Source organism: Ciconia boyciana, chromosome 6 (genome assembly GCF_034638445.1).
Source record: "Ciconia boyciana chromosome 6, ASM3463844v1, whole genome shotgun sequence".
In the NCBI taxonomy this organism is placed as follows: domain Eukaryota; kingdom Metazoa; phylum Chordata; class Aves; order Ciconiiformes; family Ciconiidae; genus Ciconia; species Ciconia boyciana.
In genome coordinates this window covers 65,175,418-65,194,887 of record NC_132939.1, presented here as the reverse complement: position 1 = coordinate 65,194,887, position 19,470 = coordinate 65,175,418, and the positions used below count along the sequence as shown (strand labels likewise).

Here is a 19,470-nt window from a genome sequence, read left to right as displayed (position 1 = left end):
TGATACCAAGTGCAACATTTTACAGAAAAATTTCAACAAACACAGATTTAGCAAATAGGAATTTACCTACCCAAAAAGAAACCCTGACATAGAAAGCATCCCAATGCCACGGGAGCTGCGAGTAAATACTGACTACTCCTAACTAGTAGTTGGAAGTATATTTCAATAGTATCTATCTAATTATGGTATAAATTTGGTTTGAGACACAGATTTAATAGCTAGGTTTGATATGAAATAGAAGATTTATGGTTTTTAATTTAGTATTTTAGAAGCAAAGTTAGGGTCTGAAAAAACCCACTCAAGTCAACAGAAAGTCTCATTCTAGCTTAAGTAGGCTTTCGATCAAATCCCTGGTGAGCACAGGCGTTCATAGTTGCCATCACGTTCACGATGAGTCATTAAAAGCAGAGTTTCTACTTTAGATTGCTTTCCTAACTCGAAATTCAAAGCCCTCACATTATATCCAAATAGAAATATCTACACAAGGTGTGTATAAATATAAAGTTTATTCAGTATAGTGTTTAGAAAAATAAGTTCACATCATCTCAGAATACAAATAAAACACTTAATTGTCCAGGCACAAACCCCTATTACAGTACAACAAACATACATACTTTAGATCTCTTTGGTTGGGTAATTAAGCACAGATTATGTTTGATGATACACTCTGGGGCGGCATCATCTAACAGTGCAGTAAAGACTTTTGATTATTCCCTCCTCCAATGCGTACATTCCGCTTAAGTTTAGTATTTGTTGTAAGGCACAATAAACCCATATCGCAGAAATAACTGGTTAGTTCTGGACAAACAGTACATGCAGCAAAAGAACAAACATCCTCTGAATGTGAATCCTGAAAGTCAGAAGATTCACCCCACCCCTTCCTTGAGTTCAGAAATGTAAGAAGCTAGTTTTAAATTATATGAAACATACAAGTAAGGTATAAAATATCCTTCAAGATAATAACTGCTAGGAGATACAGGAAGACTTCAGGTCTCCTTGGTTGTAAAATGTCATTACTTTTGTTTCCGAGTTATAAAATCACTGTACTTTTTATGATTTGAGATGGTTCTCGACCACAAGCACGAGGCGGTTCATGCTGCTGGGAGTCCTGCACATGCACTTCATAGGAAGCTGAAGGGATGCACGCTCTTGGTTGTTCATCTGCCCTTGCTAAGAAAAGTGCACAGGCACTGGAAATCTACATACGGGAAATGCTCCTGTGCACACACGGCCAAATTCTGCCCTGCTTAATTTAACTGAAAATAGTTATTGAGGTGATTTTGCAGGATTTGAAGTCAGAATCCCTCCGTTATTATCATTAATCTCAGATTGATAGTAATAACAATAAAGATGGTTCCAGCCTTACTTCTGGGTAAAGCAGCTTTCTGAATGCGTCTTCCTGAATCCACAGGCAGGGTAAAGCAGTAAATGGAAAGAGGTATATGCTTCGATAGACTGTGACCGTCTGATTATAACTGTCTGAGTGTCAGCCTCGTGCACTGGTTCACATTGCCACCATATACCGGGCCAAATCCGTCCCTGACCCAACTCCAGTGAAATGAATGGACCATATTCTCGGCTGGTGTGAAAGGACATTAAAGTCAATAGAACTGTGCTAGTTTAGCCCAGCCGAGGACCTGGCCGATAGATGTCCGTGATTTACGTGGCTGAAATGTTCTTTTAGGTAAGACCACAGGAATAATGCTGCAAATAGTCCAGACAGAGCATTCAATTCAATATATTTCTGGTTCTCTGCAAAACTCTGCGCAAAACAGAGGCAGCTTTAATTAAAAGTAGTAAAGAACAAAGGGTTTTTAACATCATGCTTTGTAGGAATTTGCTTAAACTTTAAGCGTATTTTTCAAAGCTGAGTCTGGGACCAGAGAAGTAGTAGAATTTGGCAATGTTTCCTGTCAGATTTCCAGTGGACTTACAAGTTACAAACATATGTGAAGTTGAAACGATCCTTTATTCTCATCCATAACAGAGAGGGAGGGAGAAGGAACACGTATGCCAGACAGACATACCTTCCATTTAAACAACAGAATGTGATAGTAAGGACTGCCTGTGGGGCTTGGACACTCACTGCCATTCACGTGTGTGACATGAGCATCCATATCCCCTAAACACCGTGTAAAATCCTCAGTTCGGGAACCAGTGGAGCAATGCCTTATTTACAGCAGCCAAAGATCCGGCCCCAGACGCTTTTCAGGGCTTTGTGTACTGTCTATTTAGAGCAGTTAGCCTGCTTGCTTGAGGGTCACATAATAAAAACTGACCCTTATTTTACAGTAGGAGTAAAACTACTATTTAAATATCTATTTTAAAAACACTGTACCGTGCAATGAGTCTTTATATTGTGCATATGTACCTGCAGAAAACATGAGGTTATAACTATGTTATCTGGAGGGAATGACACTTATTTTCAATGGGAGAAAGAAAGAGTAAAACATAATAATAAAATAAGTTACTTGGTATCTGGAAGACTAGAATAGATTAATCTTACTTTGTCCCAAACCACTGCTTTTATGTACATCCTCCGCTCCCACTGAAAAGTGGGAAGTCTCCTATTAGAAGTACCAGACAGTCCAAGATACGCGCCACTGTAACAACATACACAGTTTTCACGTCAACTGTGCTGCAAAGCCATGGAATTCAGAGCCTCAGTAACACAACAAATGCAAAGGAGGAAAAATTAAAAAAAAAAAAAAAAAGTAACAGGTACTGGCATAACACCACAGTCTTTTCAGTTACGAGACCTGATTGCGTCAACAACTGGGAGTGCTCTGAAATACTCTCTAGCTTGCCTCCAAATACAGTCTGAGCTTCACAGACGAAATGTTAAGCCCCAGACAACTCCTTCAGAGCCACGCACATGTTCTCCATTAACATGACAAGATACAAGGTCCTTCTAATTTTCAAAATGGTTGAACAAATTCATGCAAAGCAGATACAGCTACTGTTATTGTCATCATCATCTTGGTTTTATGGGTGAAGAAGAGGTGGGAAGCAGATTGCTCATGCTGGAGCCCAGCAAAAAGATAAACAAGCAGAGCAGAGAGGAGAACTCTGGACTATCCGATTCCCTGCTCACGTGGGGATCCCCTGAATGTCAAGGGAAGCTGTGCCAGGGGAACATATAGCTCCATCTTCTGCTTGTGGTAATCTCCACTTTAAAGCGCTTGCCTTAAACACCCTTTTTGCTTGGGAGCACGTGGGGACAGCCAACTGCTTATGGGCTGCTTCTGTTTCAGAGCATCAGTGACTTGGTACAGCTGCGAAGTGCACGCCTTGCACACTTGCTCTTCCCTTTCCCTGCACGTTTTCCCTGCAGCCCTAGAGACTCTGTCTCGCAGCGTGGACTCCAGTGCTTACCAACAGAGCTCAGCTTCGAGGTTCCACAGAATACCTTGCAAAATATGCCGTATTCAATATAGTGCAAAACAATAGCGAGGATGCCTATGCCATGCTCACGGCGCACAGAAAAAACCTTCATTCCTCAAAGGCTTTCCACAGAACCAGTTAACAACCAAGACAGAAACAGACCAGGATGTGCTACCTCTATTCTCTTTCCTTTCCTTTTTTGTGTCCTTTACAAGTGATCTTGTTTTGTCCTGAGCCTGATTCGGAGCCCACAGAAGCTTATGAAAACATTTCCCATTGCCTTCCAAAGGCTTTGGACCAGGCTCCTGATGAGGATGAATACATGCTTTAGTTACTGTATATATTCACATTAGAATAAAAAATAACAAAACAAAACCACAAAGATTAACAGCATGTCATTTTTATACATCTGCATTCTTATTATTATTTTAAAGCTTAAGGATGTGCTTTTCCTTGCTACAACAACTCCTCTGGAGGAAAGGAACCTGTTCCACCTGCCCAGAGCCCGCCTGCTTCTGCCATCCCCGGTGCAGCACAAAGGGGCGAAAGGAGAAGAGACCCGTCCCCAGCCAGGCAGAGACCATGGCTACTCCCACGACCCCTTCAGGCAGATGCAGTTCCCACCATCAGCCCCCACGCTGCTTATTCTGGAAGGATATATAAATACACATTTAAGTGCACTCCTGGATGGGGGCCTGCTTGCTTGAACAGCAGCTGAAGTCCTCCCACACGGGCTATTTGGCCAATGGGTCCATGTAAACATGGGGCTCCCTTCCCTGGCCTGCCCATCCAACCTTTCCTGCTCATCTGCCTGAGGCTGGAGCCAAGACCTTTCCCTCGGCACAACAGCTCTGCCCAGGGTCCCTCTCTGGACTCCTCCTGCCCTGCTGACGTGGTGCGGAAGGACCTATCTTTGGCTCTCTGCACTGCTAGCAAGTGCCACCCACGATGACCGCAAGACTTGAAACTCTTCTTACTCGTGCAAGTAGGGGCACTGAAGTCAGCAGGTCTACTTGCAGAAGTAAGGCATCAGGATTTGGCCCTGAGGACGGATATTTGCAAATCAGTGTTTTTATTCCTCCTGCCGCTGTGCTTTAGTAACAAAGATAAGGCCACTAGGAAGAAAGGCACGTGGAATTCTGTAAAAAATACACAAAAAGGTTCAACTAATTCGCAAATTACTAACAAAACAAAGAAAAAACCCCTGAACACAAAGACAGAGGGGGTAGAGACAGGGACCTCCTGGGTTTGTGAGACTGGGAGTTCATTTTCTAGTTTCAGTGTGATTAACATTTTACTTTTACAGTCTATTGCTTGAAAAACTACAAAAAAGTAAAACCTTGTCAGAAATAACTACGTTTACTTCCTGCTCAAACAATAAAAATAAATTAAACAGCCAGAAAACGTTTTCCTTTTCAATGCATTGTGTCTAAAGTGAAAGGGAACATAAACCATAAATAAAATCCATTGTACTAATTTAAAAAAAGTCTCCTTTATAAGAACTGAAAAAATATTTACATTCATACTGGAGAGAAAGCTTCTGAGTTGCATAATTAGAGTTTCAAATGATGCTTTTTCTGGTGCACTGACAAAATGCTAGCTGTAGCATTTAGAAACCTGTAAATGTTTGATGCGGGATTTTTGGTTTGAATGCAAGTCTGCTGGAAAAAAGCAAACACACCAGTAATAATATTATTTATGATTTTGTTTTGTTTCTTAACCTCAAACAACATAAAAGTAGCCGGTGAGGTATCGTCTAGAGTTCCTTAAAAATTTCTCAATGCCCATGGACTAGAAGTAAACAGCAAAAATGACTGCATTGTTTCTACCTTTTCAGAGCAAGATTTGTGTTTTCTATCTAAAGTTAGGAGTGTATACTTACTGTTGAGAGTACGTTGTACTATGGAGAGTCTAGTTAAATTAGCAGGGTAGTATCTCTTAGCCAAACCTGTACCCATTCGCTTGGTACTTGCCCTGGCGTTTCCGTTCTCCTTTAATCTGCTTAAAAGAGAATACTGCATGCAAACCAAATGTGGCAACCTAATTCCATTGCTGGAGATTCCTCTGTACATCGATTCAGACCATTTAAATGTTCTTCTGTTTTCTTTAAATGAAAAAAAAAAAACCCAAACAAAAAAACCCCACCCCGCTTGGTGCTTGCTAGGGCCTCAACAGGAGACTTATCTATTAAAACAGAAAGCAAGAAAAAAAAAAGTTACAAGTCTTGCATATCTTCATCCATCTGAACTGTCTGCAGTTTGGCAAGTTCTTTTTTGTCCGTTTCCAGTTCTTCACAAACCGTGTCAACCATGTTACTTATAACATACTTGGATTTCGAATCCAGCATCATTAAATTGCCAGTTGACTTACTTTCAGAATTCGGTAAGAAATTCTCTTTGACGTCAGGTACAGCTTGCAGAACTAACCTGTGCTCTCTGACAAAATCTTGATGTACTTGTGCAGAGGGGTGGCTGACACGGTCTCCGCTTGTAGAAACTATTTCTCCAAGTGCGGGCTGTGCTGTAGAAATGGACAACAGATCTTGACTGGTAATGAGGGAACAGTTCTGAAGGGTTGCATAGTTAGTGTTGCTGATAGATATCACAGTAGAGGTACTGGTGACGGGCGATGACATGGACTGGCTCTCCGAGATACCAGAGTTCAGTTCTGCAGCATTTAAAAGAGTCGGTGGTGTGAGGGAAAAATTATGTGAGGGCGTTACATTCACTAATGAGGAGGCCAGGGACTGCAGTCCTCCGCTGGATATATTTTCGGAAGCCATGTTAACATTTAGTTGCGTGTTCTGACTGACTGGCATCAACTGAGAAAACACAAGGCTTCTTTCCAGTCCTTCTTGCTTGACAGAGCCTACTGCCTGGCCTGAATTGGGAACTGTATAAACGACTGCACTCGGAGCGAGGGGGCTGAAGAAAACCTTTCCTTGCTGCACTGTTGAAGATTCAGTCGTAAAAGTTCCTCCATCAGATGTGCTGGGATTTACTGAAACATTACCTAGAGAAGGGGAAGCAAAAGAAAGGAAAACACAGATTATAGCTGGCAGAGAGTGGTGTAGGCATTTAGTTAAGATGTTTTGGTCTTTTTTATGTTTGCAGTACACACATACGCTAGTACTTCATGCAACACAGAACACGGTTGTTTGTAACAGGTGAGAGAAAATTTGGTATGAAGAAATAAAAGCCATTAATAGAAACTGCTTCTAGAAAGAAAAAAAAAAAAAGGTTTGGTATATTAGGTATCTTTCAGACTCTCATTAAGGGGCGAACAGTCCCTGGCCATGTGATTAAAATGAACGTGCTTTGGCCTTCACTAGTTGCCACCACTCAATTTCTATCTAAGAATAGAAGCATGAAAAGCTATTAAAGATAGTTCAGTGACAGACTACAGCTTGTGGGTGGGAAACTGGAGGCACGTCACAAAATCCACTACTGCTGGGCAGAACCTACCTGAGTCAACCCCTGCAGAGAAAGCGTCAAAAAACAGTAACTTCTATCAGGTTAGCTAGGTAGTCCGTCAAGCATTCAGAGGTACTGCCTTTCACCTTGCTTCATCACGTATTTCTAAAAGCCTAACACTACCACGTCTACCACGCTGTGTAAAGCCACCCAGCAACTGTCTGCCCTCGCTGAAAGCCACGGCACTGCTTGCGTGATGTTGTAGCTAGCCAGAGCAAGAAGTGGTGGGCAGAGATGACCTGAAGTTGGTTTTACTGGACACGCCATATAAGTTGTCATTATAACCATTCCTAAAATAAGATATACTGGCTCTCGGGACTGAGGAGAAACTTCAAACACCTCTCTTTCTCAAAAGCAGTTTAATTATAAGAGGCTACAGTTGGAGATACCTGAATTTTTTAGAACAGCACTGAAGATGCATTTCTCACCTGGGGAATACTTTAGCTCCCCATTAATTTCCATTAATCAATGATGATTTTTTGGAAGAAGTTACTCATATGCGTAAATTAGAAGAATAAAGCGAGGCAACTTGAAGTTACCTGGCAATAAGATATCATTTATTGTAGCTTACTTAAAATAGCCTGCAGCACATTTCACTTGGAATAGTCAGCTGGCTATCCATCCTTCTTGTGTTAAGAAAAACAAAAAGAAATCAAAGCAGCAAATACGGATCTTGTCTTTTCTCTGTACCAGACTAGACATATGGTGGATCACTCTCCAGTGGAAACTGGTATTTTTAACAACGGGGAAAATGTTCAGAGTGGCTTACTGTGCATCTTAAGACTTCCAAATAAAATAGTCCCACACTACTTAAGGGACAGAACTTTCTCACCTTTGCTGGCTGTCAGTTTATGCCTTGGAACATGTGGATTAAATGGCTTTTGTAATTACAGGCAATTCAGACAAATGTCTTCGCTTTTTCATCTTGGTTAAACTATGTACCCATAACTTCCAGTGACTGCGAGTGACACATTTTAGGATCTTATAATTTTGCACCCATTTCAAATGTGTACTGCTTCAGTGTTCCTCCCCCTATTACTTTAACAGCAAGAATAATTCACTCCCTATACACGCTTAATTCAAATAAGCTAACATGAGCACAGTTCAATTTTCATTATAGTACTCCAGGCTCCTGAAACTAGAGAGATTCATTCACGTTTAATCATTTTCATAACCAAAGATACAGTGGCTAATGAGTAACAAAGCTGTTCATTTGTGCTTTATAACTGACCTGCTTCAAAACAAGGATCCAGAACTAGGCTTGTGCTTCCTGGGATTCTTCCTGGCTGGCCGCAAGTTTCAGTCTATGGCATGTTAAGAAAAACTCTAAAGCAAACTCGGGGAGGAGCCTGCACACTTGGCACGTGAACCTGCGATGACATATTTCCCTTGGACTGAGGGCAGTTTTATCCAAATACCCTCGTGTTTTATATCTGCAAGCTATTGCGTATTTCTATTGTTTCCCTGCAGTTTAATCTTTTGTAATTATAGGACAGAAAACGTACGAGTGTAACTGCTTGGTCTTGTTGGGTCTATAGTAATTTAGAATTTATTTTTATGAAATGCTTTGGTTAAAAAACCAAAAAACCAAAACAACCACCACAAGAACAACAACGCTAACAATTTCCAGCTGCTGCAGTTTTCATGTTTATGAACGTTCTCATTCAAAGAATTCAGTGGCAAATGGGGAATATTTTGAATTATCGAAACGTGTAAAATTTACAGATATTTGTGAAGACTAGTCTCAGACTTCTGAGAACAGCGTAAGATGAAATGGGGGTAAAATACCAGACCTCCTCTGCTCTTAGCAGAGGAGCTCAGCCTCATGTAACAGTCTGCCCATGAGCGTAACCCATTATAAAGGAAGGCAAAAGGTATTATTTGAAGCACTGCGTGTGGCTGTGGCTGAGATACAATGCTGGTACCTTGGAGGAAAAATACCACGGCTTCTAAAATGTGAAGTGTGCCTGATCCCAACTTTTTCTCGTACCTCTTACTGTAACAGACAAAACTTTTACCTTGTGAAGCTGCCACAGAAACGGGAGGCAGCTGCAGAGAAGAAAAACCGATGCTTCCATTCAGCAGCTGGCCATTTGTTCCTGAATTGGGGATCTGGACAATGCCATACTGGTTTATTTGGACAGGAGCAGTAAAAGTAACTACGGAGCCTCCATCTTGGGAAGCGGCAGTTTGTACGCTTTCCCTTTTCACCTCTGAGCTCGGTATCAATCCCGGGAATGAGACCGGGATATTGCTGGGGCTGAAGGTGGCTGCTGCAGCATTGGGGACTGAAGCCTGAAGGAGTTTGAAGTCCTTAACATCTTCTGACGAAGACGACAGTATGTCAGTAATGGACACCCCGTTGCTCACAACGCTTGACGTGGTTTTGGGCGAATTTAAGGTAACTGTCTGCGAAGCCCCCACGCTGAGTCCATTGAGAATGACACCGTTGGGTCCCTGAAGAAAAGAGCTACCATTGAGAAAGACGGGAGAGGTACTGGCAGGCACGAGGTTTCCATTCAACAAGACGCCAGATGAGCTCAAGGCTATTTTAGTGTTTCCGAGCTGCTGCATGTAGACAGGCTCCATGTGGCTGGGAAGGCTGAGGCTGGTAACGCCATCGGATGAGCTGGAGAGCGGATGGGGAGATAAATCCTCCTGCCCCTTACTGGATTCGTCTTCTGTGCTAGGGTTGCCATCTGACTCGCTATGGGAAAAGACAGAGAGGTGACATTGCATTACCACGGCGTGCCAGAGAGCTCTGCACCCAGGGGGACCCCTTGCTTTGATACAGTTTGTGAGAGTTTTCTGGAATAGTTTTTTCTGTGTTTTGCCTTTACAAGGCACTTTAAACGAATTTCAAGTCAAGGGAAGTTTTCTTAGAAAAGGACACATCAAACCAGCCGCTTGATAAGGAGAAACTTTACAGACTGGGCTACGGACGTGTAAATAAATCCCCTCTCCCTGGCCATCCGAGCCGGGCGACCGAAGGGGCCGCCTGGGGCCCCCCTCCGCCGGCCCAGGGTGCCCACACGTGCGAGACCGGCCGCAGCCATTTGGCAAATCGCTGGGCGGCAGCTGCGGGAGGTGGGAGCAGGCCGGGAAGAGCCGCCCGACCCTCCCGGCCTCTGCATGCCACCCCCGGCCCGGGGGAAGGGGGGAGGCCCCGCCGGGGGCCGGGCCCGCGCTGTCCCCAGGTGCCGGCGGAGGCACCTCAGGCTGTGCCCGGCGGGGGGGGCGGGGTGGGACGACACGACACAGGCGGCCTTTGTGCCGCGCCCCGCGGGGCCGCCCCGGGCCGCCGCCGCCCCGGCTCGGCCGAGCCCCTCCGCCGGGAGCTGCGCCGGGTTTTTTGCTGACTGGCCCGCCCTCGACTGCATTTTTCGGTCGCTCCCTCCCTCCCTCCCCCCTCGGCCGCTCGCCCTTTGATGTGTCCCGCGGAGAGGGGGCCGCGGCGGCACAATCGCGCCCTTGGTTGAGAAATGCCTTGGGGCCCTCCGCCGGCCGCCGCTTTTTTCCCTCCTTTCCTCCCTTCCTCCCCCTCTCCCCGCTCTTTCGCCCCCCCCCTCGCCTCTCCCCTCCCTTCCCGTCCCTGCCCCGGGAGGAAGGAGGGGGGCGGCAGCGGGGAGGTCACCTCCACCTGCCCGCCTCGCGGCGCCGAGCCCCCGCCGCGGCCCCTCCGCCCGCGGGGAGGGAGACACGGCGGGGGGGGTGGGCGAGGCAGAGCCCCGGGCCGGGCGCGGGCGGAGCGGGGCCGGGCGGGGGAGGCTCTCTCGCCCCGCGGGGAGCAAACGGCCGCGGGGCTGGAGGCGGAGGCCTGCGGCGGGCCGAGCCCGGCGGTGGCGGTGCCGCCGCTGAGGCCCGGCGCGGCCGGCCCCGCTCCCCCGCTGAAACCCGAGCCCGGCCCGCTCCCGAGTCAGGTTTCAAAACAGAGCGAGCGGCGGGACCCCACACCCCCGCCCGTCCTCCGGCCGCCGTCAATGATTAACTCTGTCAGGCGCGACAATTAAATAAAAACAAGGGGGGGAACGAACAACACCCCCCCTCCCTTCCCGTCCCTGCCTCGCCGCCGGTGTCGGCGGGGCGCCCGGCGGCTCCCCCGGCCCGGGGAAGGGGTGGCGGCGCGGGCCGGGCGCGGCGGGAGAGGGGAGCGCGGGGAGGTGGAAGGGGGCGGCGGGGGCCGGGAAGTTTCCCCGCGCCGCCTCGCCGCGGCTCGCATGCCTGCGTGCCCGGGCCGGGTGGGTGTGTGTTGGGAGCGAGGGAGCGGGGAGGGGGAAGGAGGGGAGGACGAGGCGCACCGAAGGTAAGCGCCATGTTTGCAAGGGAAGAAAGAGCCGGGAGAGGGAAGGCAGGCAGGCGGGAGAGGGGGCGGGGAGGAAAGTTTGCCCTCACCTTTTGGACTGGGTCTCGGAAGGGTTGCGGTCCCGCTGCCTGCGGTTCTTGAACCAGTTGCTGACCTGGGTGAGGGACAGCCCGGTGATCTTGGCCAGGTTGCGCTTCTCGGCCGGCGAGGGGTACCGGTTCTGCTTGTACAGCTCCTTCAGCGCGTTGCGGGACTTCTCCTTGAAGCAGTAGACCGTCTCCTCGCCGTCCCAGATCGTCCTGGGCAGAGGGTATTTCCTCCGCAGCCTGTACTTGTCCACCGCCCCCAGGGGTCTGCCCCGGGCTCGCTCCGCCTCGGTGTAGCGAGCCTTGTACCAGAGCTCCTGCAGGAGCGGGTGGTTGGAGGAGTCGAAGTTGTGGCTCTCCAGGATGCTGTAGAGCTCGGCGTAGATGCCCTGGTGGAAAGCCACCAGCGCCCGGGCTTTCATCAGGCTCTCGTTGCCACGTAGCAGATCGCTCGGGGGCAAAGACCACAGGAACCTGGCCAGGCGGTCCAGGTTCCCACCTTGCTGCAGCGCCTCGCAGACACAGGCGACGTGGTCCGGGGAGAAAGCCAGGGGGGTCTGCGAGGAGGAGGAGGAAGAAGAAGAAGAAGAGGAGGAGGAGGAGGGAGAGGAGGCAGCGTGGTGATTCCTGGCCAGGAGTTCCGTGTGGAGCAGTACCTGGTCCGCGGCTCCCTCCTCCCCGGCGGCGGCGGAGCCTGCGTGCTCCATGGGGAACGGGACCGCGGCGGGAGGGGGCGGCGGCGCGGGGTTGAGGGCTCCCGCCGCGGCCCCGTCGGGGGGCACCTTGCTGGCTTCAGAGAGGATTTCCATCACATTTTCCTGCTTGATCTCCACCGCGCTCGTGATCTCGTCCGTGGGGGAGGCAGAAGACATGTTTCGGTTTGTTTTCCTTTTTTTTTTTTTCTTTTTTTTTTCCCTTCCCCCCGTCCCCTTCTCCTCCTCTCCCCCCTTCCTATCTCTCTGCAAAGTCCACTCCTCCTCCTCCTGCTCCTGCTCTCGGCCGGCTCTAGCCGATCAGGTTTCCTCCCGGCCACGCAATAACCATTAAAGATAGCTGCTATAGCAAAGTAGTGTAAACGGGCTCCTCTCCGCGGCTCCCCCCAACGTGACTCCCAGCCCCGCTGCAATACTATATGGCACCGCAGCCTGCTGGCCCGGCCGCGCCCGCCCATTGGCTGCGCCGCGCCGGGGGGGCGGGGGCTCCCGCGTCTCCAGGGCAACCGTCAATCAAGCGGCCCCGCTGCTCTCCGCTCCTCTCCCCCCTCCCCACCTCCACCTGGAGCGCGGCGCCCGCCGCAGGGACGCCCCCGCGGGCGGCGGGAGGGAGGCGGGGGCTCCCCTCACCTGCGCCGCCGCGAAGCGCCTTTTCCCGGCCGGGGAGGGAAGAATTAAAACGCTCGGGGTGCAAGGCGGTGCCGCGGTAGTTACCCGGGGTGAGGTGCGGCACCTCTCCCGGCCCGGGAGCGGGGAACCCCGCGAGGGAGCTACCGCCCCGCAGCGGCCTCCTGTTGATTATCCACTAGGCGGGAGTGCCCCCCCCCCCCCCGTTACAACCGGAGTTCTCGGGCCGGGACAGCCTCCCCAGCCTCCCTCCCCCGCCCCAACGCCAGGCAGGTGCTGCCTGGGGCGGCTCGTACCTGCTCGGCCCGGCCGCCTCGGCCCTCCCCGCCGCTGGCCGGCTCTGCCTGGCGTGGTCAGGGCTGGGAGGGGTGCGGAGCGAGCCGGGCCGGGCCCCCGCGGCGGGCGGAACGCGCGGGGCGGCGGGCGGCGCCGGCGGGCCCCTTTGGCGGCGGCACCGCGCGGCGGAAGGCGGAATGCGCGGAGGGAGGAAGGGAGGGGGAGGCGGCGGCGGCCATGGATGACCAGGGCTGTCCGCGGTGCAAGACCACCAAGTACCGCAACCCCTCCTTGAAGCTGATGGTCAACGTCTGCGGGCACACGCTGTGAGTGGGGCTGCCGCCCCGCCCTGAGGGGGGCCGGGGCCGGCCGGACGCGGTGAGGGGAGAGGCGCCCCGGCCCAGGGCTGCTCGTCTGCGGGGAGACCGGGCGGCGGGGCCTGAGGGGAACGGTCGCTCCCCTGGCCAGACCGGGAGTGGAGGCGACCCCGGCCTCCCGGCCCGGCCCGGCGGGGCTCCGCCAGAGCCGTGCGGGCGTTTGCGAGGCGGCTGCGGGCCCCGTCGTGTCCCCCGTTTGCCTCTCCCGGCGGCAGCGCTGCAGCCAGCGGGTCCGTTTCAGGCCGGGGCTGGATCGCGGTGTGGGGCTGAAGCGCTGCTTTCGGCTGCTTCTCTGTGATGAAATGCTCGGGGGGGAACAGGCGGGACTTGGCATGTTCGGTGCGGTGTTCGGTACCGGCTTCTGTCCCGAAGGGTGTGAGGCTTCGGGGTGTGAAACGGGGAACGTAGAGGAAAATACGTTTCTCATCAACTTCAGCACTTCTTATTTGTATTTAGTACCGTGCTTGGATAATTAAGGGGGGAAAAAAAAAGTGATTAGTTTTATTTTTTTTGGCATCTTAATTCTCCTGAATGAGGGCTGCTTTGTCTGAAGGTTTGAGGCTGCTTTAAATGTTGGAAAATCCTCTTGTGAACCCGGACTGATGGTCCTGGTTACTCATTTGGTATTTTTTTTTTTTCAACAAGAGTCATGACTTTTTTTCTTTTTCCCCAAAGATGAACTCTTAGATAATTCCCACCCCTGACTCTAGCTGATTTAAGTTATACATAGTCTGAACTCATTTACTTTCAGATCTGGAGATCTTCCTTAGTTAGCGTGGAAGTCTTAAAGGCTCTACTGTAAATTCTTTCTAGGTAGACATGATGGAAGCCTCATACTGCAGTAGCAGCCCTTTTTGTTTGGTTTTTTTTGTGTCTTTTCATCTTTCCTGTGATGTGTATGTTGAGCTGTTTATATTTTTAAACTACATGTGAATTACATTCAAAAGACACAGCCTGAAAGCTTTACTTGATATAGTACGGTAAGTGAACAGGATGAAGGAACTGGATTGCAACAAAGCATTTATTTTATTTTATTAATTTTAATTTTTTTTTTTAAGAAAAAAGCATTAGCTTTCATCCAGGTTCCTTATCCTCTTCTCTGCGACCGTGCAAGCACTGCTGTTGCCATGAGGGAAGGTGTGTGGGAGAGCAGCAGATGATCTCCTGGTAGTGGTGGTGTAGGAGAGACAGACAGCAGGAGTGCTTTGGTGACAGCGATGCTGGCTGTTTAGAAGTGCAGCGTTAGCTGGAGTTCAAAAGGTAACGGCCATGTTTAGGCAAGGCTGTGCAGCTTTAAAATGTTGTTTCTATCTTCTATTCTAGTGAAGATCAAAGGACTAGTGGTCTTGATCATCTTCTGCTTTCAAGCTCCTCCAGACCCTCTTCCAGCAGCAGACAGCATGTTTCAGTTTGCTCTCTTGCTTTGGTTCTCAATATTTTTTTTTTTTGTAGCTGAGCTTTGCTTGAGAAAATTAGTCATTTTCTGTGCTTTACTGGGTCCAGCTGCTGACACCTTATTTGGGGTTGATGTCGCTGTCTTGCTTTCCTCATTTCTTCCCAGCTGCACAAGGACTGCCTCTGCTTCCCCCAGCTCTTGTTGTTTGCGCTTTTGCATTTGGCAAGTGTTTTATCAAGACCAGATCAGTAGTCTGAATCTCTGTGGCCCTGAGTTGAGCCAGTGAGGTATCTCTGCAGGGTGCTTGCCAGGAGAGGGCTATGCAGACCCACCCAGACTGACCTTACCTGGACCCAGCAAGGTCTGTTAGTCCATCTTTTACCTTCCCAGCAAAGGGTGTCTCTGCAGCTGGGCACCTCTGCTTTAAAGCATGTGTGTGAGGGTAAAGTTGAAGTCACTGTGTAAGTAGAATCTCTGGATTTCTTTGTTTTTGTTGTAATTAAGGACTCTCCATCTTGCTGTGGTTCAAGTGTGGGTCACTCTTCCTCTGTAATATCCTTCCAGTAACCCCTTTAAGGTTGTGTGTTTATTGTTCTTTCCATGTGATGTTACAAAGCCTTCGTGCTGGAAGTTGTTTCTTAGTAATGGTTAATAAATTCTCCTAATGATGGATCTAGAAGCTCAGATGAGGCACCTGTGAATGAAGTATGAGGGGGAAAAAGGGGAGGTAATTGATATTTGTTCTTCCATAAATTCACCGTGTTTCAGGTACAAGGAAGGAATGTCTAACTGGTTCTCAAGGCAAATGAGCTAACATAGGTTTCTGATGGAGATTTACCCTTCTTAGGCAATCTATTCTGATAGTTTGCTGTTCTTAGAATTGAAAATACTTCTAATTTCTAATCTAAATTTATTTGCTATTTAAGAGTTCTAACATGCATTTTGCATACACCCTGTGAACTCTATTACACCTGTTCTGCAGGAATGTGTCACGTGTTTTGGGGGTTTCTCTTTGGTGTTTTCCACACTTAAGAAATCCCATTCCTTCAGTCTCCTCTCTTCAGTGTGTTTTTAATTTTTTTTTATATATGTCTGTGGGCCATTCTCATTGCTGTTCTTGAGGCTTTTTCCACTTGGTTTGCATTTCTCTGGAACACTGGAACTGGACACGGTGCTCCGAGTCCTTAGTACAACAGGCAGAGTCAAATTATTTCATGTGCTTTTTGTATGATACCTGCATTTCATACATCTCAGTAGGACAATGAGTCTTTATGTATTTTTTATTTTTTGCGGTGACATGTGTGATTCATGTTCAGCACAAAACCCCAGATCCTTTAGCACTTTACCACTCAGCACGTCTCTGGACAGAACAGTATTTAACCTTGCCTCCCAAGTTGTGTTATGCAGCTGATTACTCTTACCTGTTTGCTCTGCCAAACTGCATATTACTTCAGGTGACTTTTGCACTTGCTTCAAGTGACTTTGGATTCTGAGTCCCTCCATGAAAGTGCTTGTAACTGTCCCAGATTATCCTCTGTTAACTTAAAAAAATGACCTTTGTCCTGATATTTTCCAATGTGTAATTTATGGACAAGATGTTGTCTGGGAGATCTTTGAAGTTGTTGCTTGTGACCATAAGAAATTGAACTGAGGCAGAGCAAAATATGGAGTTGCCCGCAGTAAGTTCCTTGTGAAATAGCCTTCCTCACCCGCCCAAGTTACTTTTTGTAACAATGGAGAATGCTAAAAAATTAGAGCCATGTGAATGGGCTTGCTACCTATTTTGTCTCTCACTGAAATAAAGATAACTTATCTCTGGGTATGGGTTTCTAATTGTCTCTCAGTACTTCAGTATGTACCGTATTTGTTTAGATTATATGACCATCAATTTAAGAGTGTCAAAAGTTTGGTTAAACCAAAACTATATTGCCTATAGTTGCTGTTTCGCTACCTGTGTTTTTACTGTGTCATTGGAGGAAATGATATTGATTTGATATGATTTGTTCTTAACAAATTGTGTGTTGGATCTTATCTGCTTCGTTATCTCAAATATGCAGGAGATAGGTCGTTTGTCTGATTATGTATTTCGGCATCTTCCCAGGGACTGACGGTAACCCTGACTGGGCCGTGTTTCCCTGTGCATTTGGTTTCCTGCTCTTTAGAGGCAGGTGCTTTTGCCCTTCTTCAGGCTGCTGGAACTTCATGCGGAGAGCAGAGATGATCTTTGATAACTGCCTTTGTCAGTTTTCAAAGGGTAAATATTATGTCTACCAGATATGAAAACCTTGAAGTACTCTTTCAATCCTGTAACCCCCAAATATAGTCCATGGGTTTATGGAAGCTTATTAAGTTGTCTGCAGAAGCATATTGCCCTTATCATGCTTTCTGTTTGAAGTTTGCTGATAAATATGTACGGGAAATTCAGAGTCTTGACTTTGTTGGCTCGGGAGGTTTGGAGCAATTGCTCTAATGTGTTTCCTGGTTCTAGCTTGTGTTCTTGTTCCTTTTGCTACGATATGAGTTACGTTAGCTGGTTAATACATCTTGGTGAATGAAGATGGATGCAGAAAATGCCCCAAGAGCTTTGGCATCATCTGTTAGAGATTTTCCTTCCCATTGAACAGTGGGTTAATGCACTCCTAGTTCAACTGCTTTTTCTTTCACTGCAGGCATTCTGAAGGAACATTTTCATGTTACCTTCAGTGTTGCCTCCCAGTAGTTTCTTTCCTAATGCTTTGACCTTTCCTATTTTGGTAACTCTTTGTGCTGTTCACATTAAGTGACCTTCAGTGATTTGATTTGCACTTGTGCAAAATCTCTTGAATTTCAAATCATTAAAGAGTCTATACTTAGCTGAGATGATTCCTCAGTAAGCTTCAGATCTTTCTTCTGGGTTTCAGAAGAACCACATAGGTTGTGGGTTTACCATTAGTTAATTTTCTTTATTTTGTGGCTTTCTGTTTTGCCATTCTGAAGAACTGTGAGAGTTGCCTTCTTAGGCCGTCTGTCAGCCAAGTTGTTTTCACTTTGATGTTCTTAGCCAGTTCCTCCCCTTTGGTTAGAATGAAACTAGAAGAGCCTTCCTTTTATCATAGTTTTGTTTTTGTTTTTATTTTTTCTTTTCACCTCCTATATAAACAAAGTTAATTTCAAAGTATTTGAGAACTTATTGGACAATGTGTGTCCTGTTTGTTCCTTCTTTTTTGACAGATGCCTGCAGTGAAGGTTCCTCTGGCTATGAAGTCCTGTGCTTTGGAGGTTTGACTGTTCATTCTTCTCCTCTTCCCCACTTCATTAATTTAAATCTTTGTCATCTGGGGTAGATACTATCTATGTGTTAGGGTACCTGTGTTGGCCTCCCATCTCTCTTTTACTGTGACCTTGATCCTGCCAACAAATTCATTCTGGATCTTAGCACCAACATATGCAGATAGCATTTCTCCTCCCTTTTCCTTTGCATATCTTCCTGTGTCAGTGTGCTTGACCCTACGTTAGAACAACTCACAGTGGCTTTCTCCTAACGCTGCATGTTTGCTGTGTTCAGTTCCCCTGTGGTCAGTGGGGCTATGGAATGTGTTCATGTCCGCTTGTGGCAGAGCAGGGGTTGGCGTGCTGATAAGCACAGTAGTGCTGTGGTGGAGATAAGGGATAGGCAGATGAGTGCGAGAGGATGAAATCAGATATTGAGTCTTGGCTGTAAATATCCTTCAAGTTGGGCTTCCATTGCAGTTTCTTCCAATGGAACCATGCCAAGCCTTACAATTTATGGGAATGGTTTTTTGGGGGGGTTATTTCTTAGTATTTTGTTTTCCTTGGTTATTGCTTCTTGACCAGTATCGCCAAAAGTGTAATACCATGTGTTTTTGGCATTAGAGTAATGTTAAATAAGTCTTTTCCACTATAAATCTTCCCAGTCACTGGGAGGGAGGATGATAAATTAGCAGTTAAAAGTTGTTCTAGGATGAGACTTAGTATGGAAATGCTCAGTTCAAGAATAATGAATGTCTTTTAAAGTTTATTTTCTTAAGTATAACTGAGGTTCAAGGCATCAGATACTTGGCTTTAAAGATGCTTTTGTGCAGGGGAAAGTGTGTCTAATTATGGAGCAATGCTTGATTAAAGTTCTGCAACGCATTAGTTTCTAAGGTGCACTGATGGCTTTGTCGTCTTTTAAAAGTTCACTCTCAAGAATTATATTCAAAAGCCTTTGTGCATGCATGACAATTTTCAATTATTCAGACAATTCCTAATGTCTTTTCTGAGTGTACAGATGCTGGGTGCGTGCTTGCCAATGGAGTTGTAATCCACCTGGCTCCATTTGAGGCCATGAATTATCTTTTACTCTGCCTGCTTGGATTTCATTGCCTGTGTTGAGTTTTAGGAGGCAGGTTAAGCGTATCCCACTGATTTACTTACATAAAGAGGAAAGGAAATGCATCCACCAAAAACTGCATTAAAAGAATGTGAAGGTTGTTACTGCAAACAGGACTGGGTAAAGAAATTTACTGTTGGCTGTAAACTTGGACCATATGGTCTCCAACAATCAGATGCAAAAGTCTTAGGTAAAAAAGGTCGTTAATTGGGGCTGCTGCTTCAGCTTTGTTGTCCCACTACCTGCTATAGGGAGGAGGAGGGAAACTGATACGTAAGGCTCTTTCTTAGGAGTCAATCCTGCTGCTCCAGCTATGTGTGACCCATCTTGACTTGTAGAGAGAGGATGTCTGCAGACAAACAAAAGCAAAGAAACTCCTCCCCAGTGTCACTGGGGAGGAGTTGTGCTGCCTCTGCAAAGCGTCTTTCCCATGCTTGACACCTCTGGGAGACAGGGGCGCAGG

At 47.5% G+C, this 19,470-nt stretch overlaps 2 protein-coding genes across 2 annotated transcripts in view; one reads left to right on the top strand and one right to left on the bottom strand.

Annotated features, from left to right (window-relative positions):
* Positions 1 to 499: 499 nt before the first annotated feature.
* On the bottom strand, positions 500 to 12,171 carry SIX4 (SIX homeobox 4). Its single transcript, XM_072863895.1, has 3 exons — positions 11,250 to 12,171; positions 8,876 to 9,564; positions 500 to 6,396 (listed from the first exon to the last, which is right to left on the bottom strand). The coding sequence occupies exons 1-3, from the start codon at positions 12,116 to 12,118 to the stop codon at positions 5,600 to 5,602; spliced, it is 2,355 nt and encodes a 784-aa protein (XP_072719996.1). The 5' UTR covers positions 12,119 to 12,171; the 3' UTR covers positions 500 to 5,599.
* A 662-nt stretch (positions 12,172 to 12,833) lies between these two features.
* MNAT1 (MNAT1 component of CDK activating kinase) overlaps positions 12,834 to 19,470 on the top strand; it is a 128,865-nt gene continuing 122,228 nt past the window's right edge. Inside the window, exon 1 of the mRNA XM_072863896.1 lies at positions 12,834 to 13,188. Within this exon, the coding sequence (XP_072719997.1) occupies positions 13,100 to 13,188 (89 nt within the window). The 5' untranslated portion in view covers positions 12,834 to 13,099. The remainder of the gene's footprint in view (positions 13,189 to 19,470) is intronic.

Bases quoted from the DNA above. Each gene is read 5' to 3' on its own strand.
- SIX4 (XM_072863895.1), bottom strand. From the start codon at position 12,118: ATGTCTTCTGCCTCCCCCACGGACGAGATCACGAGCGCGGTGGAGATC. The intron at 9,565-11,249 runs GTGAGGGCAAAC...CTTTTCCCATAG, and splicing joins TCCGAGACCCAGTCCAAAAG to CGAGTCAGATGGCAACCCTA. The intron at 6,397-8,875 runs GTAAAAGTTTTG...CCCCTTCTCTAG, and splicing joins TTCTGTGGCAGCTTCACAAG to GTAATGTTTCAGTAAATCCC.